Source organism: Macaca nemestrina, chromosome 15 (assembly GCF_043159975.1).
Source record: "Macaca nemestrina isolate mMacNem1 chromosome 15, mMacNem.hap1, whole genome shotgun sequence".
NCBI lineage: Eukaryota > Metazoa > Chordata > Mammalia > Primates > Cercopithecidae > Macaca > Macaca nemestrina.
The window spans coordinates 81961550-81983639 of NC_092139.1; the positions used below are offsets into that span (position 1 = coordinate 81961550).

General features: G+C 42.6%; 1 protein-coding gene and 1 long non-coding RNA gene across 2 annotated transcripts; one reads left to right on the forward strand and one right to left on the reverse strand.

Annotated features, from left to right (window-relative positions):
- Positions 1-394: 394 nt before the first annotated feature.
- Positions 395-2610, forward strand: LOC105466775 (tubulin beta-8 chain-like). Its single transcript, XM_011715873.2, has 4 exons — positions 395-520; positions 792-900; positions 979-1089; positions 1445-2610. Exons 1-4 carry the CDS (start codon positions 464-466, stop codon positions 2485-2487), a joined length of 1320 nt encoding a protein of 439 aa, XP_011714175.2. The 5' UTR covers positions 395-463; the 3' UTR covers positions 2488-2610.
- LOC139358933 (uncharacterized) lies at positions 2577-6229 on the reverse strand. Its single transcript, XR_011614412.1, has 8 exons — positions 6100-6229; positions 5736-5829; positions 4981-5150; positions 4778-4871; positions 4290-4497; positions 3807-3992; positions 3370-3591; positions 2577-3288 (listed from the first exon to the last, which is right to left on the reverse strand). It is a non-coding gene; the product is annotated as an uncharacterized lncRNA (long non-coding RNA).
- Between the last annotated feature and the right edge of the window lie 15861 nt (positions 6230-22090).

The following is a 22090-nucleotide window of genomic DNA, read 5'->3' on the forward strand; positions in this document are numbered from 1 at the left end:
ACGAAGTCCTGTCAAGTTAACATATGGAAGGCCTTTCCTAACCACGGATCTAACAGAGGAAAGCACTCATCAATTACAAAAATATGTCATCAATCTAGGGCAGGTGCAAGGCACTCTGTGAGTATGGAAACTAGAGTCTTCCCCTCCCACATGGGAGGAAAATTGAGTTTCAGTTCAGCTAGGGATTTAGTCTTAGTAAAGATGTGGGAGGAAGTTCTCCAGCTGACCAGCTTTCCCCAATGTGGAAAGGACCACAGCAAGGACACCTGAGCTCTCCAACAGAGGGATTCACAGGTGGATACACCTGTGTGGAAGTAAAGGTGTTGCTTATTCTGGGAGCTCAATCCGAGGCTGAGGGAGGTTGGTGCGGGGCTATTTCAGCATCAGCGGAGGGCAGGCTGGGTCACTGCCTGTTTGCTCCTCCTCCTCGCGTTTCTCCTGCTGCCCTGATCCCGCCTTAGCCATGAGGGAGATCGTGTTCATGCAGGCCGGACAGTGTGGGAACCGGATCGGCGTCAAGGTTGGCAGCTGGGTCTCTGAGGGCCCAGCTCAGGCCTGTGGGTGGCCTAGGAAGATGTTGGCAGTGGCGGGGTCAGGGCCCCTGCACTGCAGCCCCTGGGCTCCCTGCCGGGGGCGCGGTGGGACGACTGGGCGGCTGGCGAGATGGCCGGGGTGGACCCCAGGGACACGGCGGCCTAGGGATGGGGGTGCGGATGAGGGTGGTGGTGGGAGAGGAGCTGGGGCACCCCCGTGGCTCAGCCCTGGCATGTCTGGTCCCTCCCATCTCGCAGTTCTGGGAGACGATCTCTGATGAACATGCCATCGACTCCACTGGCACCTATCAAGGGGACAACCAGGGGCAGCTGGAGCACATCAACGTGTACTACAACGAGGCCTGCGGTGAGACCCCCGACCTTCCCCCACCACCCTCCTGCGAACGCAGCCCTCCCCTTGCTCATGCCCTCCTGCCCCTCTCAGATGGCAGGTACGTGCCCCGCGCTGTACTGGTGGATCTGGAGCCGGGCACCATGGACTCTGTGCGCTCTGGGCCCTTCGGGCAGATCTTCAGGCCAGACAACTTCATCTTTGGTGAGTTGTGGGTGAGGACTGGGGTGAGGTTCTTTAGCGGCTCAAAATCTAGGAGTGCCCCAAGCGGTGGGAATTGTGGAGCCAGGGCCCCTGAACACCCTCCTATCCTCTGAGTCAAGTCGCTTCACTTGCCTCCTAAAAGGGCTTTGGGAGGAAGGCCCAGGTGTCTCCTCAAGGTGAAGAGCTACTGATGTAAACTCCCTGCAGGGAGCTGAGCTGGGGCCATAGCTACTGCCTTCCCTGAAAATGGGCAGGAGCCACCCGCAGCGAGGTCTGTTAGGCCTCTTTTGCATTCTGGTGACCACTGATGACCATCTTACATGGCCATCGAGTGACTGGCTGTACTGTCCTACAGGTCAGTGTGGGGCTGGAAACAACTGGGCCAAGGGGCACTACACAGAAGGCGCGCAGCTGATGGAGTCAGTGATGGAAGTTGTCAGAAAGGAGGCTGAGAGCTGTGACTGGCTGCAGGGTTTCCAGCTGACCCACTCCCTGGGTGGGGGGACGGGGTCTGGGATGGGTACCCTTCTGCTCAGTAAGATCCGGGAGGAGTACCCAGACAGGATCATAAACACATTCAGCGTCCTGCCCTCGCCCAAGGTGTCCACCACGGTGGTGGAACCGTATAACGCCACCTTGTCGGTTAACCAGCTCATAGGAAATGCAGATGAGACCTTCTGCATAGACAACCAAGCGTTATTCAACATCTGTTCCAGGACCCTAAAACTGCCCACACCCACCTATGGTGACCTGAACCACCTGGTGTCTGCCACCATGAGTGGGGTCACCACGTCCCTGCGCTTCCCAGGCCAGCTGAATGCTGACCTGCGGAAGCTGGCCATGAACATGATCCCATCTCCCCGGCTGCATTTCTTCCTGTCTAGTTTTGCCCCACTGACCAGCCAGCGCAGCCAGCCCTACCGGGCCTTGACTGTGACAGAGCTTACCCAGCAGATGTTCGATGCTAGGAATATGATGGCCGCTTGCAACCCCCGTCATGGCCGCTACCTAAGGGCGGCTGCCATTTTCAGGGGTCGCATAACCACGAGGGAGGTGGATGAACACATGTTCTGCCTCCGAAATAAAAAAAGCAGGGACTTTGCTGACTGGCTCCCCCACAACGTCAAAACAACCGTCTGTGACATCCCCCCCCGGGGGCTAGACAGGTCAGCCACCTTCATTGGGAACAACACGGCCATCGAGGAACTCTTCAAGCGTGTCTCAGAGCAGTGTACAGTAATGTTCCGGCGCAAGGCCTTCCTCCATTGGTACAAGGGCCAGGGGATGGATGAGATGGAATTTACTCAGGCGGAGAGCAACATAAAAGACCTGGTGTCTGAGTACCAACAGCATCAGGATGCCGAGGAGGAGGAGGTGGAGGAGGAGATGGAGGCCTAGAACTTTCCTTTTCTAGGTATAGGGGGGAAGCAGTGTGGATTCTTCACTGTGTTCTGACTGCCATGTGTCACTACGCACTTGTTCGTTTGTGTCTTCACCTCTCCTGCTGCATTTCAAAACATTTTCACAGTATACAATTTTGCCTAATAAAGCATTCTCATAGCATCTGGCTTCACCTCCAACTTCTTTCTATGGGCCCTCCGGCTACTGCTGCCAGGTGTGCATCGTCCTGCAAGGCTGAAGCTGTCTGGGTTTATCACACGCCCAGGAACAAGCATTCCAGTGACTCCAGGAGGGGTCGGCATGGGCTGTGGACATAACAGGCAGGCTTCACATGAACTTGGGGATGTCCTGGGCCTTGGGCAGCTGCGTGGTGGAAAACCTGGTCCTGAAGGCAAGCCTTGGCTTATCCCATGTTCCAGACTTCTAGGGGACCAGGTGGCCCTCTGTTTCTGCAACTCTAAAAGTGATCAGTGACCCTGGTGGGCAATGTCCCCAAAGTCCCATCCCAGCATAGAAATGTGGTCAGGCTCTGAACCAGCAATGAAGGGTGGGCAAGTAAGACCCCAGCTGCTCCATCACCATGACGGCCTGGGTGTGTTTGTGTGGCCTCATTCTCTTGAGGTGGACATGGGATATCTGGCAGGGACGAGTGGGCAGGAATCAAGCCCAGCATATACTCACATGCACTGAACCCTATGTAGAAGGGGATTAGGTCCTGGGGGCCATAGATGGCGGTTGCTGGGCCTGTGCGCTCGGGGCAGTCTCTCCAGAGGCACAGATGGGGTTTCTGAGCAGGACCTGGGGAGTCGGGCAGGTGCTCACGATGCTGCTTCCCCCAACTGGCAACCAGTGAGAAAAACCCCCGAGTGGAGGTCTGACCCGCCCCAGTCTGGAGGGCTGATGCTCTCTGGAAAAGTGGCTAATGCATACTGTCTGCTGTCTCCCTGTCCCCCACTCCAAAACTTCAGGGCAAAAATAACCCAAGATTGTCAGGATGAGACTGGTGAGGGTGGCACCTTTGGGGATAGGTCCTTTAGCCTGGCAAAGTCTCCTCCCCAGGTTTCTCGGGGAGCCTGGACTTCAAAGCCTGCTTTTGGGAAGCTGTCAAATAAGAGAGGTGTGTGTGTGAGCTGGGGCCGGGCAGCATGCACGGATGGTGCTCTTCTACCTGGCTCTTGTAGAACTTGTCCATGGCCTGCGTGATGACCTCCTGGTAATTCCCACCCCACCCCCATCACACAGATAAGATGAAGCCAGCATAGCCTGGGGATGGGCCGATGTATAGGTTCTACCCCAGGTCCCCTGGACATACCCACCTGCCTCCGACATGTCAGGGAAACAGGTGAGGCCCCTTTTTGTTCTCTGAATGTTGACAATGGTGTATTGCAGCCAAATGGGAACGGGCAGGCAGGAGAGTGCCTCATCTGGAAAGAAGTGGCTCCTAGAAGCAGCTGGAAGAGGGGAGAGGTCCCCCATACTCCCCCCCCAACCTGTTCTTGGAGCTGGAAAAGGGGCCTCTGTGACAGCCCTGCTCATTGGCTCTCACTCTGAGGGGTGTCCTTGCCCAACCCAGGTGTGCACCCATCTGTGATGGCCTTGCATGGACCTGGTTGGGAAGGTTCAGCTGTAGCAACCACTGGAACCTGCCCACACCTAATGTCTCCACTCACACATGGGGCTAGATGCTCCTCCCTCCTGTAGTGGTTCAGCCAGAGTGGCAGAGGGGGCAAGTCACTGCTGCAGTTCCCACCTGGGTCTGAGTGGCGGTCAGGCTTGGTGCCCATGTATTTCCCAATTACCTGGTTCCATCTGGGGGCTTCATGGACAGGAGTGGTGCTTTTCCAGGCCTCTTTTCCATATGCCAGTTACAGGCCCAAGTTTCCAAGTTTCTGGAGCCCCTCTTTCAGCCTGGTAAGCATGTTGTGTTGTAGGGGAAGGACATCAAGCCTACAGGCAGCAGAACAGTCTGGGTATGTTCTCTACCCCTGGAGGCCCCTGGTTATTTACCTCCTTGGGTGAGAGTCAGCTTAGGTTCTCAACATTCTTGTAGGACTTCAGAAATGTACAGATGGGGGCCGAGGAGGGAGCAGGGGCTGGGACTGGCAGCTAACCAGCGTAGTGGGGTTGTAGGGCTCAGATTGGCCTTGCAAGAAATTCAGGGAGGCTTGGATTTGCTGAAGCTCTAGACAAGCTTGGGCTTGGATATTGAAACAGCATGGAGCCGAGGCTCTTCTGCATGCTGGAGTCTGAGTATTTGCACCCTGGTGCACCCACAGGTGTTCCCCACCTGGAGAACAACTGTGGATAGAAGCCGGGAAAGTTGTGGAGGGAAGAGGAGGATGCAGGAGTCTCAGGGCAGCCCCAGCAGCCAGGCAGGGCCTCTGCAACTGAGAGGCAGATCCAGCCTGTTGGCCACTTAGAAGCTGCTTGGTCAGCTGCAGATCACCTGACTTCTGTTCAGCAGTAAATGGGGGTTGCAGAAGCACTTACCTTCTGGGACTTCTGAAGCTCGAAGGGGCAGCACACACCACGTGCTGAGAAAGTGCCGAACTCAGGCAAGCTTCTCCAAGAGCACCACATCAGATTAACATCCAACCTGTACAGGACACCATCAAATCTCCCCATCCCTCATTCCAACTGAAGAAAAGGGAGTCTCTGTCCTAGGGTAGCAAGCACAGGCATATCTATGCAGTGGGCACACGGCCCAGGTTGGGGAAAGGCCCTTGGATACATGTTGGTTTTACCAACCATCTTGGGTTTGGCCTGGACCCCTGCACCCCAGGAGGCCGGTAGCCCCCTGCATGGGACAGGATTGGGAGGTGGGTGGGAGGGCTGAGCTTTGAGGGAAGCCATTATTTGACCTCATGGGAAGTGGTGCAGGTGGTTGTTGGTGGCTCAGTTTCGCAGGACCTGGGTGATCACCCAAGGAGTGAAAATTGCCTTTTTATGAGAAATTGCCAAAGTTGATGCAAGCTCATCAGTTGAAAAGGTGAGTAATGCTGACAGGCGGCTTCACCTGCCCCTTCCCCACAAGTAACTGGTGTTCAGAGCTGGATTTGGTTCCTTCCCAGCCTTTCACCTTTGCATGTGGCTGTGTGTATGTACTTTTGTGTGTACACACACATTCCCTGGAGTGGTTACTTTTATTTTTTTATTTGGGAGCATAACTAGTGAGGCAGCCTGATACTTTCTTATCTTGTCTTTTAAGCATAGAGTCCTCTATGGAGTGGGCATCGAGGACTTACTAGTGGGCCTCTGCCAGCTGTTTGGCTGCCCCAGTTTCTGCCCTTCACAGACATGCTGGCCACCTGGTGTGACATTCAGTGGCCTTGTTTGCAGCTAGTATGATGAGACAAGTTGATCAGGTAAATTATAAAACTGAAAAAGCACACAACATGCAGAGGGAAAGGAATAATGACCATGTGTGTACTGCTCTGCTCAAGTCCACATCACATGACTGAGATGACAAACATTTTTTTACCTAACATTTGGGCCCTGAGAAAAGGCATTTGTGTTTTACCTTTTATTTATAACAGAGTTAGAAGAAATACTACCAGGCTTTCTTTTCCATTTTCCCCAACTCCCACTTTACCCCTCAAGTTTACCTACCCCAGAGAGAAAGCGGAGCTCGCCTGGTTAATGAGAGCCTGAAATTATTTGAGCCAGGTCACTGTGTAAAGGTCATACCGCTTCTGTCTCCTTGTGCATCACTTACTCAGCTCAGGTATTTCATAGCTCCCTGTATACATGTAGCTGTGTTACCCTCCTAGCCTGCTTTCTTGGTTTGATACATGCCTGAGAGCATGTGGGAGCACTTAAGGTCTAGGGTCATGGGAGGACTGTTCTGCCCACTCTAGCTCATCTCTCCAGCTTGGCCTGCATGCATGCATTCCTCCATCTGATTCCAGAGCAGGGGATGGGAGGTCTCACACTGACCTCAATCTCAGCCTGCATGTATGACTTTCTCCATCTGATTCCAAACCTCCAGGAGTCAGAAAATGAAGCTGGTGTCCAATATAATTCTCCCGGAGAGCACGAAGTCCAAGATTTGGGAGCTGAGTGTTGGCTCCCTAAAATCTCCCAGAAACAAAACCAGTTGGCTGGATCCATGTTTTACCACAATCAAATTCTCAGGGCCATCAAATACAATAAATGAAAAAAAAAAAAAAAAAAAAAAAGCCCATCCAAAGTCAGCAACCTCAAAGATTGAAGGTACATAAACTGAGAAAGTTGAGAAAGAATCAGTGCAAGAACCCTGAATGCCCCAAAAGCTGGAGTGCTTTCTTTCCTCCAAATGGCTACGTTGCCTCTCCAGGAAGGGTTCTGAACCAAGTTGAGATGGCTAAAATGACAGAAATAGGATTCAGAACATGGATAGAAATGAAGATCATTGAGCTACATGCATACATTGAAACCTAATACAAGGAAGCTAAAAATCATGACAAAACAGTGTAGGAGCTGACAGGCAAAATAGCCACTACAGAAAAGAGCATAACTGATGTGATAGAACTAAAAATCCCAGTCCAATAATTTTATGATGCAATCACAATTATTAACAGCAGAATACACCACATAGAGAAAAGAATCTCAGAGCTTGAAGACTGGCTTTCTGAAATAAGACAGTTAGACAAGAATAGTGAAAAAAAGAATTAGAAGAAACAAAACATTCAAGAAATGTAAGATTATTCAAGGAGAATGAATCTATGACTCATTGGTATCCCTGAAAGAAAAGCAGAGGGTGGAAGCAACTTTGAAAACATATTTTGGGATACTATCCGTGAGAAATTTCCCAACCTAGCTAGAGAGGCCACATTCAAATTCAAAAAATGCAGAAAGCCCCGGTAAGAAACAAGATCATCCCTAAGACATGTAATCATCAGATTCTCTGAGGTTGAAATAAAAGAAAAAATGTTAAAGACAGCTGGAGAGAAAGGTCAGGAAACCTACAAAGGGAAGCCCATCAGACTAAAAGTGGACCTCTCAACAGAAACCTTACAAGCCAGAAGAGATTTGGGATCAATATTTAACATTCTTAAAGAAAAGAAATTCCAACCCAGAATTTCATATTCAGCTGAACTAAGATTTATAAGCAAAACAGAAATAAGAAGATCCTTTTAAGACAAGCAAATGCTGAGGGAATTTATTACCACCAGACCTGCCTTACAAGAGCTCCTGAGAAAAACACTTAACATGGAGAGAAGAGACTGTTACCAGCCACTACAAAAGCACACTAAAATACACAGACCAGTACACTATAAAGCAACCACATAAACAAGCCTGCAAAATAAACAGCTACCATCATGATGGCAGGATCAAAACCATACATTTCAATACTAACCTTAAATGGAAATGGGCTAAATGCCCCAATTGAAAGACACAGAATGGTGAGATGGATAAAGAACCAAGACCCATTGGTATGCTGTCTTCAAAAAACCCATCTCACGTGCAACAACGCACATAGGTTAAAAACAAAGGGATGGAGGAAAATCTACCAAGCAAATAACAGAAAAAAAAGCAAGGATTGCCATCCTGGTTACTGACAAAACAAAATTTAAAACAACAAAGATAAAAAAAAAACTAAAGAAGGGCATTACATAATAGTAAAAAATTCAATTCAGTAAGAATATGAAACCATCATAAATATATATGCACCTAACTCAGAAGCACCCAGATTCATAAAGCAAGTTCTTAGAGACCTTCAGAGAGACTTAGACTCCCACACAGTAACAGTGGGGGCTTTAACACCCCCTGACAATATGAGATCATTGAGACAAAATGAACAAAGATATTCAGGACTTGAACTCAGCACTGGATCACATAGAGCTGATAGATATCTGCAGAACCATACACCCAAAACCAACAAAATACATATGCTTCTCAAAGCTGCATGGCACATACAAACCAATCACATAATTAGAAGAAAGGCACTCCTCAGGAAATGCCAAAGAATTGAAATTGTAACAATCTTTTGGGTCACAATGCAATCAAACTAAAAATCAAGACTAAGGAACCCCTCAAAAGCATACAATTACTAGGAAATTTAATAATCTGCTCCTGAATGACTTTTGGGCAAATAATAAAATTAAGGCAGAGTCAAGAAGTTCTTGAAAACTAATGAGAACAAAGATACAGAATATCAGAATCTCTAAGACACAGCTAAGGCAGTGCTACGATGAGAATTTAAAACACAACATTCCAATATCAAACAGTTAGAAAGATCTCAAGTTAACAACCTAACATCACAAGTAAAATGACTAGAGAACGAAGAGCAAATCCCAAACTAGCAGAAGACAAGAAATAGCCAACATCAGAACTGAACTGAAGAAATCTGAGACATGAAAAACCATTCAAAAGATCAACAAATCCAGGAGTTGATTTTTTTTTTAAATAATTGATAAAATAGATAGAGCATGAGCTAGGCTACCAAAGTAAAAAAGAGAGAAGATACGGATAAACACAATAGGAAATGACAAGGGGGATATTTCCACTGACACCACAGAAATACAACCAACAATTAGAGAATATTATGTATGCCTCTATGCACACAAACTGGAAAAGCTACAGGAAATGGATAAATTCCTGGACACATACACCCTCCCCTGACTGAACCAGGAATAAATTCAAACCCTGAACAGACAAATAATGAGCTTTGAAATTGAGTAATATCTTTCCAACCAAAAAGTAGCACAGGACAAGAAAAATTCACAGCTGAATTCTAACAGATGTACAAAGAACAGCTGGTTCCATTCCTGCTGAAACTCTTCTAAAAACTTGGGAGAAAGGGCTGCTCCCTAACACACTCTCTGAAGCCAGCATCATCCTGATATCAAAACCAGCAGAGACAGAACAAAAGTAGGAAACTTCAGGCTGATATTTTTCATGAACATCAATGCAAAAACCTCAATCTCAGCAAAATACTGACAAACTGAATCCAGCAGAACATCAAAAAGCTTATCCACCATGATCAAGTAGGCTTTTTCCCTGGATGCAAGGTTAGTTCAACATATGGAAAACAATAAATGTGATCTATTACATAAACATAACTAAAGACCAAAACAACATGATTACCTCAATAGATGCACAAAAGGCCTTCAATAAGATTCAACAATCCTTCATGATTAACACTCTCAATAACCTAGATATTGAAGGAACATACCTCAAATTAATAAGAGCCATATATGACAAACTCACAGCCAATATCATACTGAATGGGCAAAAGCTGGAAGCATTCCTCTTGAAAACTGGTACAAGACAAGGATGCCTTCTCTCACCACTCTTATTCAACATAGTATTGAAAGTCCTGGCCAGGCAATCAGGCAAGATAAAAAAAATAACGGGCATACAAATGGAAAGTCAGGAAGTCAAACTACCCCTGATTGCAGATGACATGATCTTATACTTAACAAATCCCATAATCTTGCCCCCAAAAGCTTCTTAAGCTGACAAACAACTTCAGTAAAGTGTCAGTATACAAAGTCAATGTTTGAAAATAACTAACATTGCCTATACCAACAACAGTCAAGCCGAGAGCCAAATAAAGAACACAATCCCACTCACACTGCCACAGAAAAGGACAACATTCCTAGGAATACAGCTAACTAGGAAGGTGAAAGATCTCTACAAGGATAACTATAAAATGCTGCTCAAGAAATTAGATAATACAAACAAATGGAAAAAAAATTCCATGCTTAAGATTTTAAAAAGTCAATATTGTGAAAATGGCTATACTGCCCAAAACAATTTATAGATTCAATGCTATTCCTGTTAAACTACCAATGACATGCTTCACAGAACTAGAAAAAACTATTTAAAAATTCATATAGAACCAAAAAATAGCCTGAATAGTCAAGGCAATCCCAAACACAAAGAACAAAGCTAGAGGCATCATGCTACCCAATTTCAAACTATACTACAGGGCTACAATAACCCAAACAGCATGGTACTGGAACAAAAACAGATACAAACACAAATGGAACAGAATAGAAAACTTAGAAATAAGGATGCACACCTAAAACTAAACAACTATCTGATCTTTCACAAACCTGATAAAAATAAGCAATGGATGCCACTGCACTCCAGTCTGGGCAACAGAGCAAGACTCCACCTCAAGAATACAAAAAACAATGACAAAAAACACCCCACAAACAATGGGGAAAAGATTCCCTATTACTAAATGTTGGTGGGATAACTGGTTAGCCATTTGCAGAAGATTGAAACTGGATCCCTTCCTTACATCATACACAAAAATTAACTTAAGATGAATGGAACACTTACATGTAAAACCCAAAACTGTAAAAACTGCTGGAAGACAACTTAGGCAATCCCATTCAGAACATGAAAATAGGCCAAGAATTCATGACGAAGACACCAAAAGCAATTGCAACAAAGGCAAAAATTGGCAAATGGGATTTAATTAACTAAAGAACTTCTTCACAGAAAAGGAAAATATCAACAGAGTGAACAGATAACCTACAGAATGGGAGAAAACTGTTGCAAACTATGCACCTGGCAAAGGTCTAATATCCGGCATCTATAAGGAACTTAACAAATTAACAAGAAAAAAATTCCATTAAAAAGTGGGCAAAGTACATGAAGAGACACTTTTCAAAAGAAAACATCCATGTAACAAAAAATCATATTTTAAAATGCTCAACATCACTGATCATTAGAGAAATGCAAATCAAAACCACAATGAGATACCATCTCACACCAGTCAGAATGGCTATTATCAAAAAGTCAAAAAGAAACAAATGCTGGCAAGGTTGCAGAGAAAAAGAACCCTTATACACTATTGGTGGGAGTGTAAATTAGTTCTGCTATTGTGGAAGACAGCGTGGTGATTCCTCAAGGAACTAAAAACAGAAATACCATTTGACCCAGCTATCCCATTACTGGGTATATATAAAGGAATATAAATCATTCTATTAGAAAGACAAATGCATGTGTATGTTCACTGCAGCACTATTCACAATTGCAAAGACATGGAATCAACCCGAATGCCCATCAATCATAGCCTGAATAAAGAAAATGTGGTACATATACACCATGGAATCCTATGCAGCCATAAAAAGAAGGAGAGCATGCCCTTTGCAGGAACCTGGATGGAGCTGAAGGCCATTATCTTCAGCAAAATAACACAGAAACAGAAAAGCAAATACTGCATGTTCTCACTTATAAGTCGGAACTAAATGATGAGAACACATGGACACATGGAAAGGAACAAAAGACACTAGGTATTACCTGAGGGTAGAGGTGGGAGGAGGGAGAGAATCAGAAAAAAATATATATACCTAATGAATACTAGGCTTCACACCTGGTTGATGAAGCAATCTATACAACAAGCTCCCATGACACAAGTTTGCCTACATAACAAGCCTGCGCATATACCCCTGAACTTAAAATAAATGTTAAAAATAAAAAATAAAAATAAAAAGCAGTACTGAGTCCTGCCATTTGTGTTAAGAATACAGTGTACTGTGAAAAATGACAGACATTTACTAAAACTGTGGACCATCTGTGTGAGTTGAAGTCCCCTATATATGTTAGGTATAATGTAAAGAGCAAAGCTAAAATAGCTGCATTTTAAGAGAAACTGTTTAGTTTTTCTACTTTGTATTTTTATTGACAAGCACACATTATACTTGACCTGAAATCATACCAGGAGAGCACTGTGTTTGTACATGGAATTAAAAACAGACACAATGACACACTTGTGAGGTCCTAAGAAAAAAATAATTGGAAGGTGACATTTTCAGCCCTGCGATTTATGTTAATGCACCACCCCCACCCTGTATTTCCTTCAATGAACTTCTCCCCACTGACAAGAAATACCCACGTCTGTATGTCAGACAGTTTCCACTCTCTGGTTCCCTTCTGATCACCGCACCTGGGCAGTCCAGAGTCATGAGAAACCCCAGGCCATGTGGCAGAATGCCCACTGTCCCCACTTCACCACACTCTACTCTCTGTATCCAGTGCTAGCTGCAGCCAGGCTGTCTCACAGTCCAGAATGCTAGCCAGAGACCAGGATTTCGGCAGTGCCTTGGCTGGGGCCCACAGATAAGGACGGCCAAGGCTGGGAGGTCCACAGATAAGGACGGCCAAGGCTGGGGTGCCCACAGATAAGGATGGCCAAGCAGTGCTGCAGAAGCCAGCAGATGCCATCAATCAGTTTTGCATCCGCCTGGCACTGAGAATCTCTGGACACCAGAGCTGAATTCTCATGTGAAGACTCCAAAAGGCCCTGAAATGTGGGCAGGCTTCCATCATTGCCTGTCTGTGGCCACAAGGACACAGACTCTTTTAATGGCTGGTGAGATGTCCAGGACACTCAGGGCTCTGGAAAGCCCCTTTTCAACTTTAGGCCTTAGTTGACCCTCCATTTACCTCAGGCCAGGCAATCTCTTTCCATGGCTGGTGAGATGTCCAGCACACTTGGGGCTCTGGAAGGCCCTTTTTCAACTTTAGGCCTTAGCTGAGACTCCATTTACCTCAGGCCAGGCAGTGCACATTATGGGGGACACCGCTTGGTGCTGGGATGAGGATGGCACTTGGCATGTGAGCTAGGATTGGGTGCCCACCACTCCCTTCCCCAGTCAGGCAGTGGCCAGCAAGCATCTCTGTTTTCTCTCCCCTTACCAGCTTCCTCTGCTATGATCACATTTCTGGCAGGCAGTGGATCAGGGAAGCACCAGCAGTTGAAGACCTTGTGGAGAACCACTACTGGCCAAGCGTTCCCAACCTGACAGCAGAACAAGAGTACAGCAGAGCTGAGGTGAACTTGGCAGAGAACTTTGAGACCATGAAGGCAGCCAACACTTCCAATTCATCACAGCCTGCTTCTCTCATAGATTTATCATAGACCAACTCAACCATCTCCATGTCAACAAGAAATGGTCCTCACTCTGAGCCATCATCCTTGGATTTAGATCATGGGGCTGTTCTGTCTTTATTATGGAATTGAAAAGCTTTAATTTCTACAAAAATGTAAGGTTTTGGGCCACAGCCTTATTAAAACAAACAAATATGAGCATAGTGGTCTACATACGGAATATCTGGGGCCTAAACAACCTGCTACTTGGAAGTATAATCATCGTCTTTTTGTTCGTTTCTTTAGTCTGGTAGGAAAATATCAGAAATTTCCTTGGTCATAGAGAATATAAAACATAGTTTGAACAAAAGCAGCAATAAAGCCACAAACTATTTTTTGGTGTATTTACTTAAGTATAAGATAGCTGATTGGGGCTTTATCATGTAACATTAGTTTGCTTAGTTTTCATTAAGTTTGCTAAGCTTGAATTGTGAATAAATATACGGCTGATTCATATTGTAATTAAACTGCACATTGACATAAACTGTACATTGAAAGTTGCACATTGTTATCCAAAATAATACTTAGATAAAACAAAAAATACGATAAACCAATGTCAAGGAACCTACCCTAAAAATAAAATACAGTTAACATGGAATTGCAAAACTAGAATGGGAATAAACATAATCCAGCATATAAACAGAACCAAAGACAAGAACCACATGATTATCTCAATAGATGCAGAAAAGGCTTTTGACAAAATTCAACAGCCCTTCATGCTAAAAACGCTCAATAAATTCGGTATTGATGGAACGTACCTCAAAATAATAACAGCTATTTATGACAAACCCACAGCCAATATCATACTGAATGGGCAAAAACTGGAAAAATTCCCTTTGAAAACTGGCACAAGACAGGGATGCCCTCTCTCACCACTCCTATTCAACATAGTGTTGGAAGTTCTGGCTAGGGCAATTAGGCAAGAGAAAGAAATCAAGGGTATTCAGTTAGGAAAAGAAGAAGTCAAACTGTCCCTGTTTGCAGATGACATGATTGTATATTTAGAAAACCCCATTGTCTCAGCCCAAAATCTCCTTAAGCTGATAAGCAACTTCAGCAAAGTCTCAGGATACAAAATTAATGTGCAAAAATCACAAGCATTCTTATACACCAGTAACAGACAAACAGAGAGCCAAATCAGGAATGAACTTCCATTCACAATTGCTTCAAAGAGAATCAAATACCTAGGAATCCAACTTACAAGGGATGTAAAGGACCTCTTCAAGGAGAACTACAAACCACTGCTCAGTGAAATCAAAGAGGACACAAACAAATGGAAGAACATACCATGCTCATGGATAGGAAGAATCAATATCGTGAAAATGGCCATACTGCCCAAGGTAATTTATAGATTCAATGCCATCCCCATCAAGCTACCAATGAATTTCTTCACAGAATTGGAAAAAACTGCTTTAAAGTTCATATGGAACCAAAAAAGAGCCCGCATCTCCAAGACAATCCTAAGTCAAAAGAACAAAGCTGGAGGCATCACGCTACCTGACTTCAAACTATACTACAAGGCTACAGTAACCAAAACAGCATGGTACTGGTACCAAAACAGAGATATAGACCAATGGAACAGAACAGAGTCCTCAGAAATAATACCACACATCTACAGCCATCTGATCTTTGACAAACCTGAGAGAAACAAGAAATGGGGAAAGGATTCCCTATTTAATAAATGGTGCTGGGAAAATTGGCTAGCCATAAGTAGAAAGCTGAAACTGGATCCTTTCCTTACTCCTTATACGAAAATTAATTCAAGATGGATTAGAGACTTAAATGTTAGACCTAATACCATAAAAATCCTAGAGGAAAACCTAGGTAGTACCATTCAGGACATAGGCATGGGCAAAGACTTCATGTCTAAAACACCAAAAGCAACGGCAGCAAAAGCCAAAATTGACAAATGGGATCTCATTAAATTAAAGAGCTTCTGCACAGCAAAAGAAACTACCATCAGAGTGAACAGGCAACCTACAGAATGGGAGAAAATTTTTGCAATCTACTCATCTGACAAAGGGCTAATATCCAGAACCTACAAAGAACTCAAACAAATTTACAAGAAAAAAACAAACAACCCCATCCAAAAGTGGGCAAAGGATATGAACAGACATTTCTCAAAAGAAGACATTCATACAGCCAACAGACACATGAAAAAATGCTCATCATCACTGGCCATCAGAGAAATGCAAATCAAAACCACAATGAGATACCATCTCACACCAGTTAGAATGGCGATCATTAAAAAGTCAGGAAACAACAGGTGCTGGAGAGGATGTGGAGAAATAGGAACACTTTTACACTGTTGGTGGGATTGTAAACTAGTTCAACCATTATGGAAAACAGTATGGCGATTCCTCAAGGATCTAGATCTAGATGTACCATATGACCCAGCCATCCCATTACTGGGTATATACCCAAAGGATTATAAATTATGCTGCTATAAAGACACATGCACACGTATGTTTATTGCAGCACTATTCACAATAGCAAAGACTTGGAATCAACCCAAATGTCCATCAGTGACAGATTGGATTAAGAAAATGTGGCACATATACACCGTGGAATACTATGCAGCCATCAAAAAGGATGAGTTTGTGTCCTTTGTAGGGACATGGATGCAGCTGGAAACCATCATTCTTAGCAAACTATCACAAGAACAGAAAACCAAACACCGCATGTTCTCACTCATAGGTGGGAACTGAACAATGAGATCACTTGGACTCAGGAAGGGGAACATCACACACAGGGGCCTATCATGGGGAGGGGGGAGGGGGGACGGATTGCATTGGGAGTTATACCTGATGTAAATGATGAGTTGATGGGTGCAGCACACCAACATGGCACAAGTATACATATGTAACAAACCTGCACGTTATGCACATGTACACTACAACTTAAAGTATAATAATAAATAAATTTTTAAAAAAATACATTGAAAATGTAGGTGTAGGGGTGAAAATAAAGAGTGCTGGGAACTAAAAAAAAAAAAAAAAAAAAAAAAAAAACTAGAATGGGAGAAACATTTACCCATAAAATCTTGTTTGGAACACTGATATAACACTAGAAAAGAATTTCTCTAAATAACTACAATGTTCAACTGTGACTGTGTGTCTGTGAAGACTAGGCATTCTGAATCATTGCCCTGTGCTGTGTGGCAGTGCAATTAAACAGAATGCACTATAATAATTAATAAAATTCTCTAATGGGAAAATTTTGATGAATAAGTATTTACACTATAAATATTTATATTATTAATATATATTGGTGCTATTATTTCACAAAATAAAAAAGCTGTAATACAGCCTTTAAAAGCAAATAATAGCCTTACATTTCTAAACAAAGAAAAAATATAAATTTTGAGAAATATGGTTAAGAGTAATTGATAAAATAAAAATTGGGGCATAAATTATATTATAGTTTGGGTAGAGCTTGAAAAAAGTGGATGAAAATTTTAATGAGCCCTTTTTGCCTGCACTAAACTTAATCTTACAGGTGAACATTATAATATATAGAGAGTACCTACCAGCTATCTAATTTACTTTTTACGCAATGTATAAATCCTAGCCTATTGTTCTTGATGTCTGAACCTAAAATAACACACAAACATGCAAGAGAACAAAATAAGGAAGAAATGTGTAGAGACAGTGACATTAGCAAGATGGTGGAATAGGGGGTCCCTACTTTTATATTCTCCTGCAGGATAAAAACTAGTTAGCCATCCATCTACCAAAGTAACTTTATGAGAGAGCCAGGCACAGTGGCTCATGACAATATCTCCTCCATTCAGGAGCCTGAGGCAGGAGGACTGCTTCAGGCCAGGAGATCAAGAACAGCTCGGGCAATATAGTGAGCTTCAGGATACAGGGCATTGTAAAACCTTGCTAAAACCCAAGATCGAGAAGAGTCCTTTTGAGAAAACAGGGCCTTTGGTTAATAAAGTGTCAAATTATCCAAAGCAATCTGTAAGTTAACTCAAATCCCTACCAAAATCCCTGTCTCACTTTTTATAATAATAGAAAATGCAAGCCTACAAAGTAGGTGGAAAGGCCAAACCAATCATGAGGAATAAGAAAAAAGCTGGGGACATCATCCCTGTGACCCACACAAAACAGTTCAAAAGTCCCTGTTGGTAGATGACCTGGGGAAACCCTGCTAGGTACTCAGTGGAGCCACACTCACCCACACATCTGCTGTTAGGCCCACCATATAGCAGAAGCCTGCCCTAGTGCCTGCTCCACAGAACAAAGCCCTGAAACAATCCAGCCTGCCCAAAAACATGACAGGATTCACAACCACAAGTGCTCCTGGTAACAAGCCCACTAAAAGTAAAATCCACTCCAGATTCGGTAGCCACTTTGTGACCCAGCTACAAGCCTTTTTACTGCAAACCCAGTAAAGATCTCATCAGCCTTGAGACCCAACAGATGAAGATCTTTACCTGCCAAAACCAGTTTATAAAAATGAAAAGAGGTGTTTGCTCCTTCAAATGCACAAACACCAAAGCAAGTCTATATTATGCCCATTCTAACGGTCCTATTTTAACATAGAACTGGAAGTCCTGCATAGAATAATTAAGTCCTACATCAAATAATTAAGCAAGAAAATCTAAAAGATCCAAATGGAAAAGAAGAAAAAAAGTCACTGTTTGTAGATGACGTAATCTTATGCATAAAAACATAAATGGTACATTTAAATAGTGCATTTAAACGAATAAATGCACTCAGTAAAGAAGCAGAATATACAATTAATATACAAATATCAGTTTCGTTTCTATATACTACCAACAAACCAGTAAAGAAGAAAAAAAATCTCTTTTACAACAGCAAGAAAATAGTAGACCTCTTAGCAATAAATTTAACCAGTGTAGTGAAAGATCTTTACAATAAAAAATAAAAGATATTGATGAAAAAAATTAAAGAAGATACAAATAAATGTAAATATATTACATGTTTATGGATTAGAAGAATATTGTCGAAGTGCCATATTATCCAAAGCAATCTGTAGATTAATTCAACTTCCTATCAAAATTCCTGTGCCACTTTTTACAGTAATAGAAAATAAAGTCTGCAATGTATATAAAACTATAAGAAACATTGAACGGCCAAAGCAATCAGGAGGAATAAAATGAAATCTGAGGACATTATACTTTATTATTTAAAACTACATTTCAAAACTACTGTAAACATAAGAGAAATGTATGTTTATAGGAACCAACATGAAAACCAGTGGAACAGAATACAGAGCCCAGAAGTAAATCTATGCATCTAAAGTTAATCTTTGACAAGGGCACTATGAATATGCAATACAGACAGTGTAGCCTTTTCAATACTTGGTGCTGGGAAAACTGGACACTCGCAAGCACAATAATAAAATTAGATCACATTTCTTATGCCAGACACAAAAATTGACTTAAAATAAAGACTTAAATTTAATACATAAATCCTTAAGAGAAAAATCTTTAAAAAAGCATATGAAAAGCCTCCATGATACTGGCCTTGGCAATGATTTTTTAAAATATGATATCACAAGTATAGCAATAACACCAAACAAAGTTGTAGTGTATCAAACTGTTGTGCACAGCAAAAAATAAGAAAACCTTTAAGGTGGGATAAAATATTAGCAAACAATATATGATAAGTGGTTAGTATTCAAAATATAGCAGAAAGTTACACAAATCAGAAGCAAAAAAGTAATAATAATAATACCCAACTAAAAAATAGGCAAAAGACTAAAGATTTTTAACAAACATATTCAAATGGCCAACAGTTGTGTAGAAAGCTGCTAAACATTACTATTCATCAGAAAATCGCAAATCAAAATCATAATGAGATAGCACTTTACAGCAGTGAGAATGGCTAATATCAAAAAGAAGAAATATGACTAGTGTTAACAAGGATGTTACAAAATATTTCTGTACAGTCTTAATAAGCTGTAAACTGGAAGAGTCATTATAGAAATTAGCATGGAGGTTATTAAAAAAAATAGAACTATTGTACAATCCAGAAATTCCACTTCTGTCTATAACCAAAATAAAATCATTATCTCTTCGAAATATCTGCACCACTGTGTTCAATGCAGCATTATTCACAACTGTCAAGGATTTTTTTTTTTTTTTACGAACGACTTATCTGTAGATTCCAAATGGATAAGGAAAATGTGATATAAATAGACAACAGAACATTTTTCCCCCATAAAAAAGAATGAAATTCTGCCCTTTCAACAACATAAGTGGATCTGGGTACATTATGCTAAGCAAAATAAGCCAGACACAGAAAGACAAACACTGTGTGTTCTCACTTAAATGGAGAATCTAAAAAGGCTGAACTAACAGAAGCAGAGAGTACAATGGTAATGACCAGGTCTGGAGGTAGAAAGAATGATAAGGTGCTCAAAGAGTACAAACTTTCAGTTGTAAGATAAATAAGTTTTGGGGATCTAATGTATAGCTTTAAAATGTAGTTAATAACAGTGTTTTGTATGCTTAAAATTTGCTACAACAGTAGGAGACCTCAAGTGCTCTCACTACAAAAAACAACCAAGTGAGGTGACAAAAATGTTCATCAACTTAATTGTATTAAACATTTTACAATATATACCTATCAAATTATTATAATGTACACAATACATAATTATGCATTTTTTATTGGTCAAAAAATTAATGTTATGTACACATGCGTATATACACATAAGTGTATATATACAGGTATGTAAAACATATACATATATATCAATGACATATGTTGTTATGTATATACTTGTGTGTGTGTATATATATACACATACATATCAATGACACAGTCCTAGTAAGCTTCAAAATAAACAAGAGAAAATTATAAAATGATGTGTGTGTGTGTATATATATATATATATATACACATACACACACACATACACACACATACATATCAATGACACAGTCCTAGTAAGCTTCAAACTAAACAAGAGAAAATTATAAAATGATAACTATTCAAAAATCAGGAAACAAATGGGAATTTAATACATGCTCAGCAATGTTCAAAGTTCCTCTATGGTAAAGTACATGTTTTAAATGTAGAAAGTAGATACATTAAATCATATTACAGTTTAGGAATTAGGCACAGAGTGTTTACAGTATTAGCCTCAATACATACCAAAAAACTTAAAATTTTGAAGTAAAATAACATTAGGTTTTATTATATGGGGCAGATGCTTAGTGTTCTGATAAAATTTTTGAGTATGAATTTCTGTAGAATCACAATTGAAACCTTCATAGGATATGAAATTATAAAGCAGAAAACATACAACATCTGGATGTGGTGTTTCTGGGATTTCTAAACCAAATCCCAATATCTCCACTACTCTCACCCATTTTAGACAAGATTCAAAATGGAAATTAGAAAATGTTTAACATAGAGTTCCTTAAAAATCACAGACAGCCCCATGTCCTCAAAAGCAATAAAAGAGCAAGCAGCCAGGTCCTCCAGTCACCTGTAAGCCATGCAAAGGGCTTGATTTTATTTGTAACCTGGAAGAATGATCGCTGAAGCGGAAGCCCAGTCCTAGAGAATTGAAGAGCTTGGGGCAGAAGATGTCTGTCTCTATATGAGAACAAGAGAAAGAAACCAGAGCTTTTCAGAAACCATTTCCATTGGAGCATAGCTTCTCAAACCACACTTTAAGATCTGGCTTTCTCCTTGACCTTTGGACATCTCATCTGTGTCATCTGCTTTATTCACTCCCACCTATTTGGATGTTTGGCTCCTATATCCTGTCTCCTCACACTCTGGGGCTTTTTCTTTTTCTCAAGGTAGGTGAAAAGGTTTAGCTTAGAGAACAGCCAAGAACTCTGTATTAGAAAAAGTAATATGACTTCTGCTGTGATTTTCCAATTACTACTTAGTACTGTGCTCAGTGGAAAAAACAGAACATTGTAAAAGAGTCTAAAAATTTAATACCAAATTCTGTTTCCTCACAGACTCGTTATGATATTTAAAAACCTTTCTAAATTTGTGGGTCCTTAGCCCCACGACCCAGTGCTGCTGAATCAAACCTTGGTGGTGGTTGGCTGGGCATGGCGGCTCACACCTCTGATCCCAGCAGTTTGAGAGGCCAAGGCAGGCAAATCACTTAAGCCCAGGAGTTTGAGGCCAGCCTGAGCAAAATGGCAAGACCTAATCTGGGGGATGGGGGGAGCGGGGAAGGTGGTGGTAATAGGAGATGGTAATGCAATTATAAGGTGTGGACAACCATATTTTGTGCCTCTAAATTTCTGAAGTTACCACTAACTTAAATTTAAGGATACAGATCAACTGAAGAAAGAAAAAGATTTCTGTCAAGATGAAGCCTCCTCGTGGGGGTCCGCAGCTGCAGCACCGCCAGGCAGCAGCATCCCACCTCTTCCGCCTGGCTGTAGCCCCACCGGGAGCCTGGCTCCAGCCGGGGAGCTGTGGCAGGTACTTGATCCCGAAGGCGCAGGCGTGGGTTTCCTGCCGTCCAGGGTATCTTCCCGAATTACCTAATTCAATTCATTCATCCAGCGCTGCTGCAACTGTCCGAGCCAGGGGAAGGGGAGGCGGGTCCCACAGACGCCAGCCAAGACCTGCGCTCCAGAACCCGTGGGCTGCTTTCCCGGGGGAAGGACATTGTCTTCGCCCGCCACGAGGAAATCCGTCCCTGTGCACCCGGTTTCCCATTGCCACCGACTTCGTGTAAACTGCAGTCCCGAGGACATGAGAGAGACCCAGG